The sequence below is a fragment of the Ursus arctos genome, unplaced genomic scaffold (assembly GCF_023065955.2).
Source record: "Ursus arctos isolate Adak ecotype North America unplaced genomic scaffold, UrsArc2.0 scaffold_20, whole genome shotgun sequence".
Taxonomy (NCBI): domain Eukaryota; kingdom Metazoa; phylum Chordata; class Mammalia; order Carnivora; family Ursidae; genus Ursus; species Ursus arctos.
In genome coordinates this window covers 46,773,571-46,789,407 of record NW_026622875.1, presented here as the reverse complement: position 1 = coordinate 46,789,407, position 15,837 = coordinate 46,773,571, and the positions used below count along the sequence as shown (strand labels likewise).

The window sequence follows — 15,837 nt, the reverse complement described above, 5'->3', positions numbered from 1 at the left end:
TGCCCAGGGGATGAAGGCGGAAGTCACACAAGCAACCTTAGGATCATGCCCTTAAAAGGGGAGGAACAGGTTGTCCCCGTCCCCCTTCCCCTTCCCGCAGCTGATGGGGAAGCTAAAGCAGCCATCTTGGGCCACGGTGGCTGCATGTTGAGCAAGGTGGAACCCAAGACAGAGAAGCCTGGTCCCCAAGCCTATGGAGAGGCCACTTCATCCCTGCTCAACTGCTGGGAAGCAGCTGACTCTTCTCCCGGTCAGGCACTGCCGTCCTGGCCTCCTCAGCAGGCCAACTTTGCCCCAGGACCAACTCTAAACAGAGTCAGCTTGGGACAGAGGGTTAAGGGCTGGGGTAGGGGTGACCGTGGGGGTGGTAGCTGAGGGCACTTAGCGGAGGCACTGCCACCTCATAGAAGGGTTTGTAGGTGTCTGGGTCAGGGCCACCCGCAAGCCCTTTGGGGCTCCTGGTTCTGACTAAGAGGCCAAGGAAAGAGGACCCCCAGTAGCATGGGCAGGCAGAGCTCCACCGTGATGGAGGCCTCTGCTTCCCACATGCTTCTCGAAGGGACTGAAGTGGTGCTGCTGACCGGTTCCTCCATTAGCAGCAAGGCCGCCCCCTGCCACTGGGGCCCCTGATCCAGCCCCTACCTGTTTTGCTCCTGGGGGCTGCTCTCTGACCAGCTGACGTCCTCCCAGTTTCCAAGCGCATCTTCTCCAGATGTTGCTCCAGCACCACGCTGCGTTGCCGCTCCTCCTGCAGCTTCTTCTCTGATTCCAGAAGCTTGCTGTTGCTCTCCTCCACCCTGGTGATTAGACAGGAGGGGCTGCCATACCCCAGGGTAGGCAGGGGCAGCCCCCACCCCAGCGGCTCTGGCTCTCAGAGAGGCAGGCACATCTTACACTGTGATGGTGTGACTTGTTCTTTATTTTTACTGCAGGAACATAGGAACATGTGTTTAAAAATCATATAGTTCTCTCCAAGGCTTAAAATGAAAAGCTTGCCAGCCGCTCACACTCCTCCCCACTCTCATTTCCGGCTCTCCAGAAGCAATCACTTAGAACACTTTTAGCTGTTTCTTTGAATATTTACTGCCATATTTCTACAGATGCCCATACTGCTATTTTTTAAGGTTTAAATATAATCTTTCGACTTCCTGTCATGCAACATGAGAATTTAGTTTTAGTTTAGCCCTCTCCCCTTACCAAACAGAATCACCCCTCCACCTCCCAGTGTAGTTACATACCATTTGTCAGCTGAATTAATAGTAGGGGGTGTATTAGTTTTCTATCGCTGCTCTAACTAATTACCACACACTTAGCAGCTTAAAACAACACACGTTTATTATCTCAAAGTTCTGGAAGTCAGAAATCCAGCAGGCTCTGTTGGTTTGTCTTCTCCAGGTTCCACAAGGCAAAATCAAGGTGTTGGCTGAGCTGGGCGCTTACCTGGAGGTTCTGGGGGAGAATCCACTTCCAGGCTCACTCAGGTTATTGAGAGAATTCAGTCCCAACTGAAGGACTAAGGTCCCTGTCCCCTGCTGGACTAAGGTCCCTGTCCCCAAATGGCTGGGTCATTTTCATCTTTTAGAGGCCACTTGGCCCTCTCCATCTTCAAGGCCAACCAAACACCCTTAGCATGCTTTGAATCTCTCTCATTTCTTCCACAGTATCTCTCTGACTGACCCCAGCTGGAGAAATTTCTCTGCTTTTAAGGGCTCAAGTGATTAGACTGGGCCCACCTGGTAATCCAGGATAATCTTCCTATTTTAGGGCCCATAACTATAATTACGTCTGCAAAGTCCCTTTTGCTGTATATCATAAAATATTCACAGGCACGACAGTGAAGGGCATGGGGGACAAAATCCTGTCTAGCACAGGGAGTCACATTAGAACAATTAATTATTCAGACATGGAGCATGGTAATGATCACATTTTCTTTCTTATTTAATTTTTTGCTTTTCTCGGAGTTAGTGATTGCTGTTTATTATTATTTATTTTTATTACTTATTATTATTTTGTAAAAGCCCATCATGAATTCACGGGGCTTGAAGAAATTGCCATTCAGGCATTTCACATGAAGGATTTGTCCAATCTCACTGGGGCTTGGGCTAAGGTCTTTCCTGTGGCTAGGTATGGCATTCCAGACTTCTGTGATACAAAAGGCTCAGCTGGAAGGCCAGGACTCCCTGAAATTTAACCTAAGCAAAGGGTTGCATACACACATGCAAATCAGGGTGGAGGTCTGGAAATTTACAGTGTTGGAAGAAGTGGTCTTCCACTTTGGTGAAGAGTCAAGAAGGAGCAGAATGGTGACAATTTTGAACAACATACAACTATTAACACAAAGCTGTATACTGACACAGTTATACAGCTACTAACATGACTCGTTCAAGCATGTTCCTTGAAACTTCATTTGCGAAAGCAAAAAAAAAAAAAAAAGTCTACAGGTCCCTCAACAGAGGAAATACAGAATAAGTGGTAAATAGTCATACCACGGAATGTGATAGAATACAACAGGCTTCAACACAGTGGCTGCCAGCCTCATGTCCACAGGTAGCTATTTCGATTAAAATGAATGAAAATGAAATATAATTAAAAATTCAGTTCTTCATCACACCAGCCACACTTCAAGTGATCCAAGCCACATGTGGCTAACGGCCACTGCGTTGGACAGCAGAGTGAAGGAACAGCTGCAGCATCACAGAAAGTTCTGCGGGACAGCACCGCTCTGGCAAGGAGAAAGAATGAGGTAGAGCTCCATGTACAAACACAGATCTCTGAATCACAGGGCTGGAGAAGAAAAACAAGCGCCACAAAAAGGCATTCAACAGGACGCCATTTATGTAAACACAGGACAAATAAATCGTAGTGGATTAACACAATGAACACACTCCTTAACCAGAAAACGACTATGTACGGACCTGAAGAGGATGTCTGAGATGTATTATTGAGTGAGCTAAGTAGCAGGAGATGATGCATAATATATGACCTAATTAAAAATTTCATAACAGATTAAAAATTTAAAAACAAACAGATAGCAGTGCTACTGAAAGTCAGCCGGCGAGCTGACAACAGGGGTGCGCGGGGGTCACCGACTACTCAGCGGGGGGTGAGGGGCTTTCTTTTCTCGGTCGTGTATTTCAGCAACGTTTGCATTTTGTTGAGGTTTGTATTGTGTGTGCTAGGGGAAATCAGAAACTAACAGCAAACACCCTATCAACGCTAAAGCACTTTATGAATTCCGACAAAATTTAGGAACAACCAAACTTTTGGTTTCTCCTCCCAGAACGTGCCTTCCTCATCGTGAGAAATGTCACCACCAGACATGCAGTTGCCTGGCCTACACAGCCTGGTGTCCTTCTTGCCTGCTCTCTCTTCCTGGCTGCTTTCAGCTTCCAATTTACCAGCAGGCCCTGCTGTTTTCCTCTAAACACACGCCAGAGCCAGCTCCTTCTCCCTCCTTCCCCTGGGAGGCCTGGTCCGGGGCGGCTCCTCCCTCCTCCACCGACCTCCCCACCCTTTCCCTTTCTACTCAACACTGCCCATTGGGATTCTGAGGATTCTTCTTTGACAGTCTTCATTCTCACAGATTTGTTTCTTCTTCAATCATTAACTGGGCTAATTCGGCTCCATGCGTGTTTGTCATGGCTCTGGGGGTGACTCTCACAGCTCTCTCACACCACGTGCATCAACCTCCTGACCAGATTTTTTTTGACTTTGGAATTGATTTTTTTTAAAAGATTTTTATTTATTTATTCAACAGAGAGAGACAGCCAGCGAGAGAGGGAACACAAGCAGGGGGAGTGGGAGAGGAAGAAGCAGGCTTCCAGCAGAGGAGCCTGATGTGGGGCTCGATCCCAGAACGCCGGGATCACGCCCTGAGCCGAAGGCAGACAGACGCTTAACGACTGAGCCACTCAGGCGCCCCTTGGTAATTGATTTTTATTATATTTCAAGAGTCTGACCGCATTGACCCAATGGCAGTGTAAAGTGAACAATATTAAGTAAGGCAAGTCATTAGAGAATGTTTTCATGTAAAAATTTTGCTTTCGTGAGGACTGCAAGTGTGGGGATACGGATAAAGGATACTCAGATAAGGAGGACCCCCTACCCAGGTATTAATTCAATGTAAATGATACAAAACAAACATACCTAATACTATACTACATACATAATACTATATACATAATTCATAAAGAGCTCTCTATGGAGGTAAAGAAAAATTATAATTGACTCCCTAAAAGATGTGCAAGAGTATGAATAGATATTTAACAGGAAAGAGCATATAAAAGGCTACACACATGTGAAAAATATGCTCACCCCCACTTTTGGTTACAGCAAAGTAGATAAAAACGACTGAGATAATAGTGTTTCTTTACTAGTTTGGCAAAAATGTTATGCACTGATAAAACTTTGTAGAGGAGAGGGTATGGGGAAATGGTAGATAGTTCACATTATTAATGGGAATGCAAATGGATTCGTGTTAAAAGGGCAGTTTACCATTATTTGTGAACATTTAAATGGACACATTCTTTGATCCAGTGATTTCACATTCAGAAATTTAGTGATATACTCTCGTAAAAATGTGAAGATGTGTTTAGTGTCAGTCTATCTTGTAATAAAAATGTCAGTGCATATACGTGCACATATGTATATGCACATTATACACATATAGTTGCAGGTACCTTCTTGGATGTGCAAAGAAAACATTTTAGAAGTACTGAGAGTTCTTTTCTATGAGGAATGGAGAATTGCAGGTCGGAAAAGGAGGCTTTTTACAATAAATAAGTATATGTTTGTAATAGAAAAACTAATTAAACTTCCAATCGCATAGAGCAGGGATTTTGATGCCAATGTGAGGGCAGAAGCTGTAAAACTAGGCTCCTATAAAGCAGCAAGCTGCAAGGAAGCTCTCTGCATGATTCTGGAAGCCTCAAGAGTGCCTTGTTTGCGATAAAAGACTGAGACATCCGTAAGCCAGGGAAGTGGTAAGGAAGCTTGTAGTCTACCAGGACCTTAAGTGTGGGAGATGATGGGAAAATTGAAACACAAGGCCAGCGCTCATGTGCTCAGGAAATCCTAAACCAATAAATTAGCAGAAGTACCAATCAGGGCCCACTGAAACCCCCAAAGTCCCACAGAGACAAGAGCAGAATCATTCTATAGGAGCACTTTCATAACCCCAGAACTCCCACAAGAAAAAACCTCAAAAAACCAACAACACTGAAGACAAGCTCACAGAGATAACACAGAAGTACAAACCACATAGAGAAATTATTCACTGTGGGGAGAAGTCAACAGCCATTACTCAGGATCCTAAGTAATGAAGATGAGATAGAGCAACTCTAAAGGGATGAAGGAGCAAAGCAAGAAGTCTTCATGAAGAAGACTTCTTTTACACAAAAAAGAACTGCTAGAAATGAAAAAATACAGTTATTAAAATAGGTTTTGTGGCAGATGAAGTCCAACTGAAGAGATTTAGGGAGCTGAAAGGCAGATTTGAAGAAACTACGCAGTTATCAGCCCAAAATATCACGAAGTTTTAAGTACTGAGGAGGAAAAAAGAAGGTCTAACAGGGGCTGACTAGGCATTTCAGATGAAAAGAACAGAAACAATGGGGAGAGGCAACATATGGAGAGATGTCCTTGGCAATATATAGATTGAAGTCCTTGGAATGAAAAAGCACACCAACTCCTAAGTGGGAGAAATAAAATGAAATAGAGTACCTAGACCCATCACAGTGAGACCTCAAAATACCAAAGACAAAAGGAATATCTGAAAAAACATCTAGAGAGAGAGGACATAACTACAAAGGAACAGCAACCAAACTGACAGCAGATTTCTTTTTGGAGATCGCGGACGCTCAAAGACAATGAGCTATCATAGTCTTCTGGTGCTGACAGAAAGTACCCAACCATATAGAATTCTACACCAAATGAAATTCTCCTTCAAGAATGAAGATTCCAAAGTAAGCAAAGATGCAGGAAGTCTACCATCCACGAGGTCTCACTGAACTGAAGGATGCACTTCAATAAGAAAGAAGCTGAACCCAGAAGGGAGATTGGGATGCAAGAAGAAAGAGTGAGGGAAGACATTTTTAAGTGTGTTGGCCAAAGCCAATGAACACTGACTAATTTTTTTAAAGATGAATTTGGAGGGTAAATTTTAGAGGGTTTACAAAGAAGAATGCAATATTAGAGAAATATTAGAAACCAGTAACATGAAAGACACAAGTAGGGGAATCAGAGTTAAACACTGTAAACTTATCGGGGCGCCTGGCTGGCTCAGTCAGAGAAGCATGTGATTCTTGATCTCGGGGTTGTGAGTTCAAGCCCCACGTTGGCGGTAGAGATTACTAAAACAAAACCAACACCTATAAAGTTATCCTATTGCTCAAAGGGATAACATAGAAATCTACTGACTTTAGACTTGCTGAATTCTATGTTAAAAGTCACAGGTAACCACTAAAAGAATAGAGATAGGATGTATAACTTCCAAACTTGCATGGAAGAGAGGGAAATAAAACCTGACCTATCCAACAGAAAGGAAAACAGAGAAAAAGGAGCAGAAAAATCATGGCAAATAGAAAATACTAACTGAGATGATCAAAATATTTCCAAATATTACAAAAATGAAAATGGATTAAACTCTCCTCCTCAAACATCAATTCTCGGACTGAATTTCAAAACAAAGCCAAGGGATGTCTGGGTTTCAGCTCATGATCTCAGGGTTATGGGATCGAGCCCTGCATCCAGTTCCATGTGGGGCTCCACACTTAGCAGGGAGTCTGCTTGGGATTCTCTCTCTCCTTCCGCCTCTGTCCCTCCTGCTTCTCTCACCCACACGTTCTCTCTCTCTCTCAAATAAATATATGAGATCTTAAAAAAATAAAAATAAAAACAAAGCCAATTATACGCTTTTCAAAAAGAAACATGTTAAGTGACCTCTGTCATGGCAGACTAAGCAGACTAGCCCCTCCTATCGTTAACAAATAGAAAAGTGGGTAAAATATAAGAAATAAGAAATAGCAATGTTCACAGACACTGGACAACAGGACAAGAGGCACAGAACACTGGACACAAGACTTGCGAGAAGGGAAACAAGGACGAGCTCTATTGTGGTTTTTAGTCTGACTGCACCGGGTGAGGGAGTAAGGGGACCCCAAGCAGAGCACAGCGGTCTCACTGGGATAAGGACACAGGGCTGGAGACTTGCAGGGAGCCTGAGGCCGCTGGAAGTGGTAGGGCAGAGTGTGAGAGGGGGAAGCTCTGCCTCTCTGATGCAAGACTAGAAGAGACTCCCCAGAAAAAGAAGGGAGTAGATACTGGGGATCTCTGAGAAGGGCAGGTCCTATACTTGGGGTGAGAAATCCAGACAGGTTTGGGGGCATCCGAATGCTTTCCTTGTTAGAGTGCTGGGAGACAGCAATGCCCTAGAGCAGAAAAGGCCATGTGTCTTGGCCAGTGGGCCTGGGACAGCCTCAGAAAGCTAGCTCCCCCACACCCCAAAATGACACAGAGCAGCAGAGTGAACCCAAGAAGGTCAAGCTAAGAGAAAATCACACACACATGACTCATAGTGAGTGCCCCCTTAAATTTTGTGCCCTGAGTGCCTTGCTGGCCTCACGCAAATCCCAGCTCTGCATGGGGAGACCCTGGAAGAGGAAATAGCACGTGGAGAGAAAAGTCAGGAAAGGAGAAGTGAGGCACCTCTGCTGAGCTTCCAGCAGAACCAGGCCATGTGGGTGATGCGGGGGTTATGTGGAGTAGAATCCCCTAGGTGACCCACGGAACCACGAGAAAGAATAAACCATCGTGTTCGAAGCCATGGAGTTTGGAATGGTTTGTTACATAGCAATACGTAACTGAGTCACCCTGATCCACAATACTCCCCAAAACTCAGGTGCCACTCGAGGGAAATGGGAGTATGTATCTTCCGTGTGATACACTAGAGGCTTGTACTATCTATCACATTTCAGTTACAGAAAAAGAATTAATTACTTTTCTCTTATCCCTGAGTATGTCTGAAATTCATATCCTCTTCATGGATTACATGGAAAAAAAAAAAACCACTAAAGCCGGTCACGTCTCACGGCTTAGGTACTGGCCATCCATTGACCACTTCCCAGCACCCCTCACTCCTTCTTTGGTAATGGTACTCTGTTTTTCCCTTTGGCAAGCTGCCCCTCCTCTATTCTATGAGCACCAGCAGGTGCTTCCAGTCAAGGTGCCTGGCCTACGTCCAGGGATGGATCTGTGAGCAACCCAGGCCAGCCAGACCTTCTGTCCCAGAACCTGCTGGCACAAGAACCGGAAGCCATCGGGCCTGTGTTGTTCCAGGGCCCCAGGAGAGACCGCCAAGGGTTCCTGCTACTGCATCCAGCCCCCAAGATTCCCAGACTTCCTTGGGCTCCTCTCCTGCCCCACCCCTTGAAGTCTGCCAGCACCTTCCAAAATCTGCCTTTCCTTTAACCTAGCCAGAATTGGTTTCTGCTGCCTGTCACCAAAGAGCCTGGCCGTATGCCCTGGTAGGGCAGGAACTCAGTAGTGTCCTTTATGTTTTTCAGTGTGGAGGTCACATGGTTGGGCCATGCGTTGGCCTGAGTACCTGCAATCCTTGCCAAAAGGGTCACTTGAGCGAGGAGCACTGATTTATCTGAATGGGAGTCTGTCAACAGCCCCTTGGAGAAAACTATGCCTCCTGGTCCACTGCCTTGGGCCACATGCTTCCCTCCCCCTCCCCAGAGAAGTCTCAGCTGCCATCTCCGAGCAACTCTCTTGTTCTTTGTAACTCGGATGTCCGTCTAGACTTTGTCTTCCCACCAAATGCCCCAGTGCCCTGAGGAAGGTGGACTGTTCATTAGAGATTTTAATTATTTGTGGACTGATTTGACTGATTTAACTACTGCCGAGGGCCTCTCCCCTGAGACTCCCACCTCCTGTCCACGTGCATGCAACAGTCCCATTGAATACACGTAGGACAGGGTAAACCACAAGTGTGACAATAGGGCCCCAAGGCTGTGGGACACCTAGGTGAGCACACAGGTGGTAACTGGGAATACCCTAGACCAACACCGTGGAGGCCAAACTCTGCAGGAAGGTGGACCCAGTCATAGGTGAGACCGGGTCCCTGTCCAAGAAGGATGCCCTTGTGCCAGGCTGTCACACCCCCAGCCCACATAGGCCCAAGAGAACATGTCCCTGGGTGCCATGTGTTACCGTTTCTGCAGGACAGTGACAAACTCGGTGAGCCGGTCACGCTCCACTTCCGTGGCCTGCCAGAGGGCCTTGAGCTCTGTCACCTGTGCCTGCCAGCCTTTTTGTTCGGGGGAGTCTGAGAACCTGGGGACCAGGGTGGGGGCAGAGGACAGAGGTCATTTGAGGGGTTATCTGAAGACATACACTTACCTGTGATGGTGGGAGGGATTGGAAGAACATTCAGGGATCCTCAGAGATAGCCACAGAGAAGGAAGTCAACCCAGTCCTTCCTGGCCCTGCTCGTCCTCCTGCTCTGGCTTCTTCTCAGCCCACCATTCCTGTGCCTGCTGAAGTCTCTAGACCTCACTAAGCTGGCTGCACAGCCGACCCACAGGGGCTGGAGCTGTGTCAGTCCCTCTGTCCATCCAGTCCCTGTAGGGGCCGGGAATTAGGCTGGCTGCTATGGAATTTGGCCCTTGAGGGCCTAGGGTGCCCTGGGTGCCTGTGTGGTCGGGGGCCTGGCCACCCTGCCCATTTCTAGGTGGGCCCAGCCTCTGTCCCCTGTCAGCCTGCCCCACCCTCCTGCATCTCCTGGCTTGGCCCCAAGCCCAGCCCACTTTCCTAGACGCTTGGCTTTGTGACTTGGTCAGTTTTCTTCAGTGCTGATCTAGCTGGTCACTGCTTCCCTCCTCACCCCTGGGCCTGCCCACTAGCCCCTGACCTGCTGGCTGGAGCCCAGACAGGAGCTCTGCCTCCCACCCAACCCTCCCCCCCCAGCCTGCACGTGAGTCCCAAGCTACTCTGTGCTTTGCCCTCACCTTTCCCCCTGAGACCCTGGGGGCCCTGGGTTTGCTCTTCTAGCATCACAGGACACATGGAGAGCTGGGCTGGGGTGGGCGAGGCCAGAGGCTAACTGGGTCTGGGGTCTTGGGCAGATCTCTTTCCATCTCTGGGCCCGGTCCTCCCTCTGAACACTGAGGGGGTTGGCTGAGATGGGCGTGAGGACTGCAGACCCCTCCGTGTCCTGACTCCTGAATATACCTGAAGGCCTTGCTGCTCAAAGTACAGTCTCCGAGTCGGCGGCTACGGATCCAGACCTGCCGAGTCAGAGCCTGCGTCTACCCCGGCAGGTACCCGGCTGATCAGTGTGCACGCTGCACTTCGGAAAAGCTCTGACCACGATTTTGGGGGGTGATGGGGGGGCTGCGGTGGGGGGGAGTAGGGGCAGCTGCAGGAGAAAGGGGCTCTCCACTCAGACACCCCATCACAGTCACCACGCCAGCCCCAGTACACACCCTGTCTGGGGTCGCTCCCGCCTGTCTTGTCGCTGATGGAAGAGGACTGTACGCTCCTTGGGGGTAAGGCCCACACGTGGTTGGGTTCAGTAAGCATCTGTTGGCCCAGAAGCTTGAGAACCAGCAGTCTGGACAGCTGAGCAGCACATCTGCTCCCGCCTCCCTGTGCAGTGCAAAGGCCACAGCCACACACACCTGGAAGGGACCTTGAGGACCATCTTGTCCTTCTTCCTGCTCCCACTACTGTGACTAAAACCTCGGAGAGATAGAGCCTGTCTCCCAGGACATTCTCCCTGGGGCACCAGGAGGCCACCCACTCTCAGAAGCGTGGCGTGTGCCCTTGTGGCTCGGAGCAACCCACTCACCCCCAAGTGCCCTTGTGACCCCAGGCTGATGGGTGGGACAGCTGCAGGGCTGGCCTTCGCCCACGGAGGTCCCACGTGCTGCCAAATGTCAGGCCAGAATTCTTGGGAAACAGCATCCCTGAGAGGACCAATGCCTGGAGCCACGGAGCAAGTCGAACACGGACTCGGACTCGAGCCCCTCCGAGGCCTGGCCTGGAACCTGGGCTGACCTGCCTGAGGGGTGGGGATGGGGGCCGACAGCAGGAGCATGGCTCCACGGACAGTGGGCAGGGCTCAGGACAGGGCTGGGAGGCAGGACAAAGCCACCATTTGTCTGTGAACTGGCAGGAAGAACAAAAGGCCCATTTAAGCTCTAGGCTTGATTCTAACAACAAAGAAGGGGCTAGAGAGCTAAGGGGATATCAGTGACTTAAAGTGGGAACCCATATGACATGAAATTCTCCCCCTAGAGACTGATTCTCAGTGGGGAAGAGAAGACAAGGAAAGGAGCTGGGCTCCTGGAACTGTTAAATCTGTGGAAGCAGGAAGGGACACTAGACTGCAAGCCAGAGGCCAAGACTCTGGTTCAGTAGCCACTTGCTCTACCAACTCGGATAAGGCTCTGGCCCTCCCTGACCCTCCATGTCCTTATGTAAACTTGGAAGAGTCCCTGGACTTGGCCTGGCCCCAGTTTCCCCTCCTTTTAGTGGGATGGCATTACTGGCTGAACGATCAAGGGTGGGAGGGACTGTGAGGGCCCTGAGGTCCTGGGTTCATACCTGGGAGAGGCCCCGTGAGGACTGGGCAGAGAAGGCCACGTGAGAGCAGATTCCACCAGCGTGTGGCCCAGGCTGGTCACGGAGCTGTGTGAATGCAAAAGGGGCTCATCACCACAGGAAGGCAGGCTGGGCCCCGCCTGGGAGGAGAGCAGAGGCCAGCAGAGATCTGGGGAGCCCGAAGAGGTGGCCAGCGCTGACCCTCGCGGCAACCCTGGCCGGGCAGTCCTGTAGATTTGCAGCCCTTCTTTCTAGAACTCTTGCTGGCTCAAAACGAGACAGAACCAGGAGACATCAGAGCCTCGAGCAATCCAACACAGGTCTGTCTGAGAGTCCTAGAAACAGGTGCGTTTCAAGACCAGCTCAGAGAGGATATTACAGGGAGCTGCAACCAGACGTCTTACAGTAACAATATCTGGGTCGGACCGGCTCCTCCATGCAGATGCAGTGCTAATGGAATACGAGAGGCCCACATATTGGAAGGACACAGTCATCTTAAAATTGCACCCGTGGCTTCCCAGCAGAGGCAACCTTTCTTCTGAATAATTAATATTCACTTTCCAACCCCTGTCTCCCATTTTTTTTTTCTTACCGAGAAGATCCAAGCCTGCCAACGTGATCGCCTGCTGAGGCCGGGGGCTTGGTCTGGCCCGGGTCCTCCAGGAACTTGGCGTAGGCGGGGTTGCCCTCAGTCCCACCGGACCCTTTGCCCACTCCTTTATTCTGAAGATACTGCAGGGAACAGATGTGGGTTCGATTCTCAGCGCTTTGGCTCAGAGGCCTGGAGAAGGCAGGAGGGGGCCTTGGCTTGAGTTCGGGGCTTTTAGGGGATTTGAAAGAGGCTTCTTTTCAGGAGTGAAAAGCGAGGCCTGTTTGGTGAAGGCACTCCTTGCATGATAATGACAGCTAATAATGCCTCTCTTCAGAAAGGGAGCTACAGGGCTCGAGGTGCTGACGGGGCCAGGAAGCTGTTCTACAGTCAGGTCCCAAAGGGGAGTGCATGGCCTTTGATTCAGGCCAGATCAGAGGCTGATGTCTTTGAGTGGACCCACCTCTCGGGGGCAGCCCCACCCACACAGGGTGACTGCCAGGTGTGACTTGAGGCCAGCTGCCTTTGTCAGCTGGAGACACTTGGACTTTGCAGACACCCGGAGCCATAGAGGTTGGCTGGGCCTCAGCAAGGGCCAGCAGACTTGGGGGGAGGCTGGGCTTACCAGACTACCTTCCCTCAACCCGCCTCCTTCTTCTGGATAGCTGGTGAGGCTAGATTGAAGAAGGAGCCCTGGAGGACCCCCAGCAGGGCGTCAGGCCATCGGGGGTGGACAGTTGATGTGAGCCCCAGACAACCTGGCATGTCCCCCAGCCCCACCCATCCTGAGGTGCATGCGTCAACTGTCTGGTGGGTAACGCTTGGCCCCCAGTCGGCTGATGATCTCCGAGGTAAGAATCGGTTCCCTTTTGTGTGCCTGGAGCCAGGACAATGGTGAGGTGAATGTTCCCATGTGTTCCTTCAGATTTCACTTCCCAGTGGGAAGCAGGGCTAGGACTGCAAGGCTACTCACTGCCACACACACCCTGTCCCCAGGCCTTTGTCATAACCCTGGGCTCCCCCTCAGCCCTCAGGGGTCCCATGCTGCCCTGGCCTCTGGGGATGGACGGCTCCAAGATGAACCACCAACCCCAGCCAACACCAGCCTGCGGCTGGGGCTAAGGGGCTCCCGGGGTCCCATGCTTTTGACAGGACCATGGATCCCTGGGAATAAAGGGCAGGGCTGCTCTGCGACATGCCTTAGGCTATACCAGTCAACCTGGCTATGAGGCTTCTCTGTCACTGGGAGATTTGTGTGCCTGTCAAGGTCACCAAGTCCCCTCCCCGCTGCGTACCACCACCACAGGAGGGAGCCACAGAGAGCCCACGGGGCCTGACCCCCAGCAGCCCAGGCTGTGCTGGTATGGCATCTGTCTTCAGGGGCTCCCTCATTAGAGGAGCATTTATGAGCACCTGGCTGCTCCGTCCTGTGCCAGGCAATGAGGCACCAAGGTATGCGCCCCTGAAGAGAAGAGGAATTGGGGGGCAGGAAAATGATCACACAGGGTGACACAAGCTTGTCTTGGGGATGCACAGGGAGTTAGAAGAGTGCCCAGGAGGGGCATGGGACACAGCCTGGGCCCTGGGGCTCCCTGGAGGAACTCATGACCTAGTAAGACCTAAAGGCTGGGGGCCCTGGCCAGGTAGCGGCAGTGGGGGAGGAAAGGGAAGCCACCTGCTGCAGGTGTGCGCACAAGCCTGGAGTGAGGAGAAAGCAGGGCTATGTGAGGAGCTAAATGGTGGCCATGTGGCCAGAGTGTGGAGGAAAGGGAGGGGTGAAGAGGAGAGGCAGGAGGGGTGGCAGCAGGAGCTTGTTACGTGGGGCCCTGCAAGCTGGATGGAGCGCAGCTTCCTTTCCGCCATCCCGCCGCCTGGAATGTGAACATAAAGCCTGGCACTGTAGCCACCATCTTGGATCGTTAGCATGAGGGCCACAGAGGGGGTGGGTGAGGAAGAGCTGGAAGGAGCCTGGACCCTTGAGGATTGGGTGAGGCCAACGGTGACAGGGAGCCACAGACAGTTTTTGTGCAGAGATGGGAGACAATCAGGGACGAGAGGAAAGGTATGTGAGAATGCGTGGGAAGCCAGATGGAAGCAGGGGACCAGAGTGGAGCCAGGGAGGACGTGGTGTGGCCTGAGTGAAAGCAGGTGGAAAGCCTGGAAGTTGCTGAGATTTCTCTGGACGGTAGACAGGCTTACCGGGGCTTGGAACTGGCCGTCGGGCCAGGCCAGTGCTCTACTCACCTGCATGCTGAGTTGGCCAATCTCCAGCTCCAGCTGCTGCACCTTGGCCTCCCGCTCAGCCACCATGGCCCGCAGCTCGGTGATGAGGCCGCTGCTCTGCTGAGCCTCACTGTGGACCCGCTGGTCCAGGCGGAGCTGCGACGCCCGGGTCTTCTCCTCCTGCAGACTCAGGCTGCCCAGGATCTCCTGTAGCTGCTTCAGCTGGTCCTGCGGAGCCAAGCAGGAGGGTAGATAACACGCCAGTCAGCCATGAGCCCTGGGCAAGGCAGGACAGGGATGGCTGCCTTCCCGCACCCACTCCCTGTGGCTGCAGGAACCTAGCAGTGGGACCTGGCCTGTTCCCTTGAGGAGTGGGGGGAGGGGGGCACTTCCCTCGCCTGCCCTTGGGGGGCTCGCCAGCAGGTGGGGGCCACGCCCTTTTCCTGTCCTCAAAGTCCTTCTCTGAGATTGGGCCAAGAAGGACATGGAAGGGGCTCTCGGGACGACAGAAAGCAGCTCAGACAGTGGGCCCTCAGCCAGTGGGGGAGATATTTGGAGAAAGAGAAATCCTATCCCTCTGCTGGGAGATGGCCTTGGAGGCAGTACCTGGACCCCTCGCCAGGGATCTTTCAGCACTTGACAGAGGCCCCATTCCTTGAAGATGCCCCCAGGAGACTAGCGGGCCGGAGGCTTCATCTGAACTCAGTGACTGGGAACAGGGAGGGAACTGAGGCCCAGAGAGCCCAAGGGCACAGTGCTGGTGGATGGCCAGGCTGGGGCTTCTCTGCCCTTTCATCATGCCATCTGCAGTAACACAGAATGGTGGCACAGAGCGACCTCCGAGGATAGCCAGCTCCACACCTTATTTAAAAACCGGAAGCTGAGGCTCAGAGAGGGGGTGCCACTGCACTGGCCTTACATACCCCCCCAGGGCCACCCAAGGAGGTCAACAGAGGCAGGCCTAGAGCTCAGGTCTTCTGAGCTCCGCCTACCACCCCACGTCCCCCAGCCAAGCCAGGCATGGCCACCCCAGGGGCCTGGGACACAATTTGGGATTTAGAGACCAAAACCCTGGGGCACCACAGGTCCCAGAGAGAAAAGGCCAGTCTAGGGTCAGAAAGCGGTGTGGCCTCGATCATCAAGGCAGGCCTTACAGTCAGAGCAACCCAGTTTGAACTCAGTTGTACAGTCTTGGACAATGTAGCTAACTTATTGGAGTCTTCATTTCCCCATGTGTGAAATGGGATTATGACACACGACCCTAGGGGCTGTTTTGGTGACTGACCGTTATGAACCACATGCACCCCAAGTTCCCGGAAGGGGCTGCAGGCTGTCACACAGACGAGAATTTATACTGGCCCCTCAGTTGTCCCTTCCATTCCCTGATGGAAAAATGAGAAAGGGTGTAAACCCATCTC

The 15,837-nt window shown here is 51.3% G+C and overlaps 1 protein-coding gene across 1 annotated transcript in view; it reads right to left on the bottom strand.

Moving 5' to 3' along the window:
* Nucleotides 1–15,837, bottom strand: part of CCDC13 (coiled-coil domain containing 13) — a 38,047-nt gene that overhangs the window by 3,672 nt on the left and 18,538 nt on the right. Inside the window, exons 9-13 of the mRNA XM_026496822.4 lie at nucleotides 14,441–14,647; nucleotides 12,200–12,339; nucleotides 11,611–11,694; nucleotides 9,214–9,336; nucleotides 643–797 (exon numbers count right to left, since the gene is read on the bottom strand). Of these exons, the coding sequence (XP_026352607.2) occupies nucleotides 643–797; nucleotides 9,214–9,336; nucleotides 11,611–11,694; nucleotides 12,200–12,339; nucleotides 14,441–14,647 (709 nt within the window). The remainder of the gene's footprint in view (nucleotides 1–642; nucleotides 798–9,213; nucleotides 9,337–11,610; nucleotides 11,695–12,199; nucleotides 12,340–14,440; nucleotides 14,648–15,837) is intronic.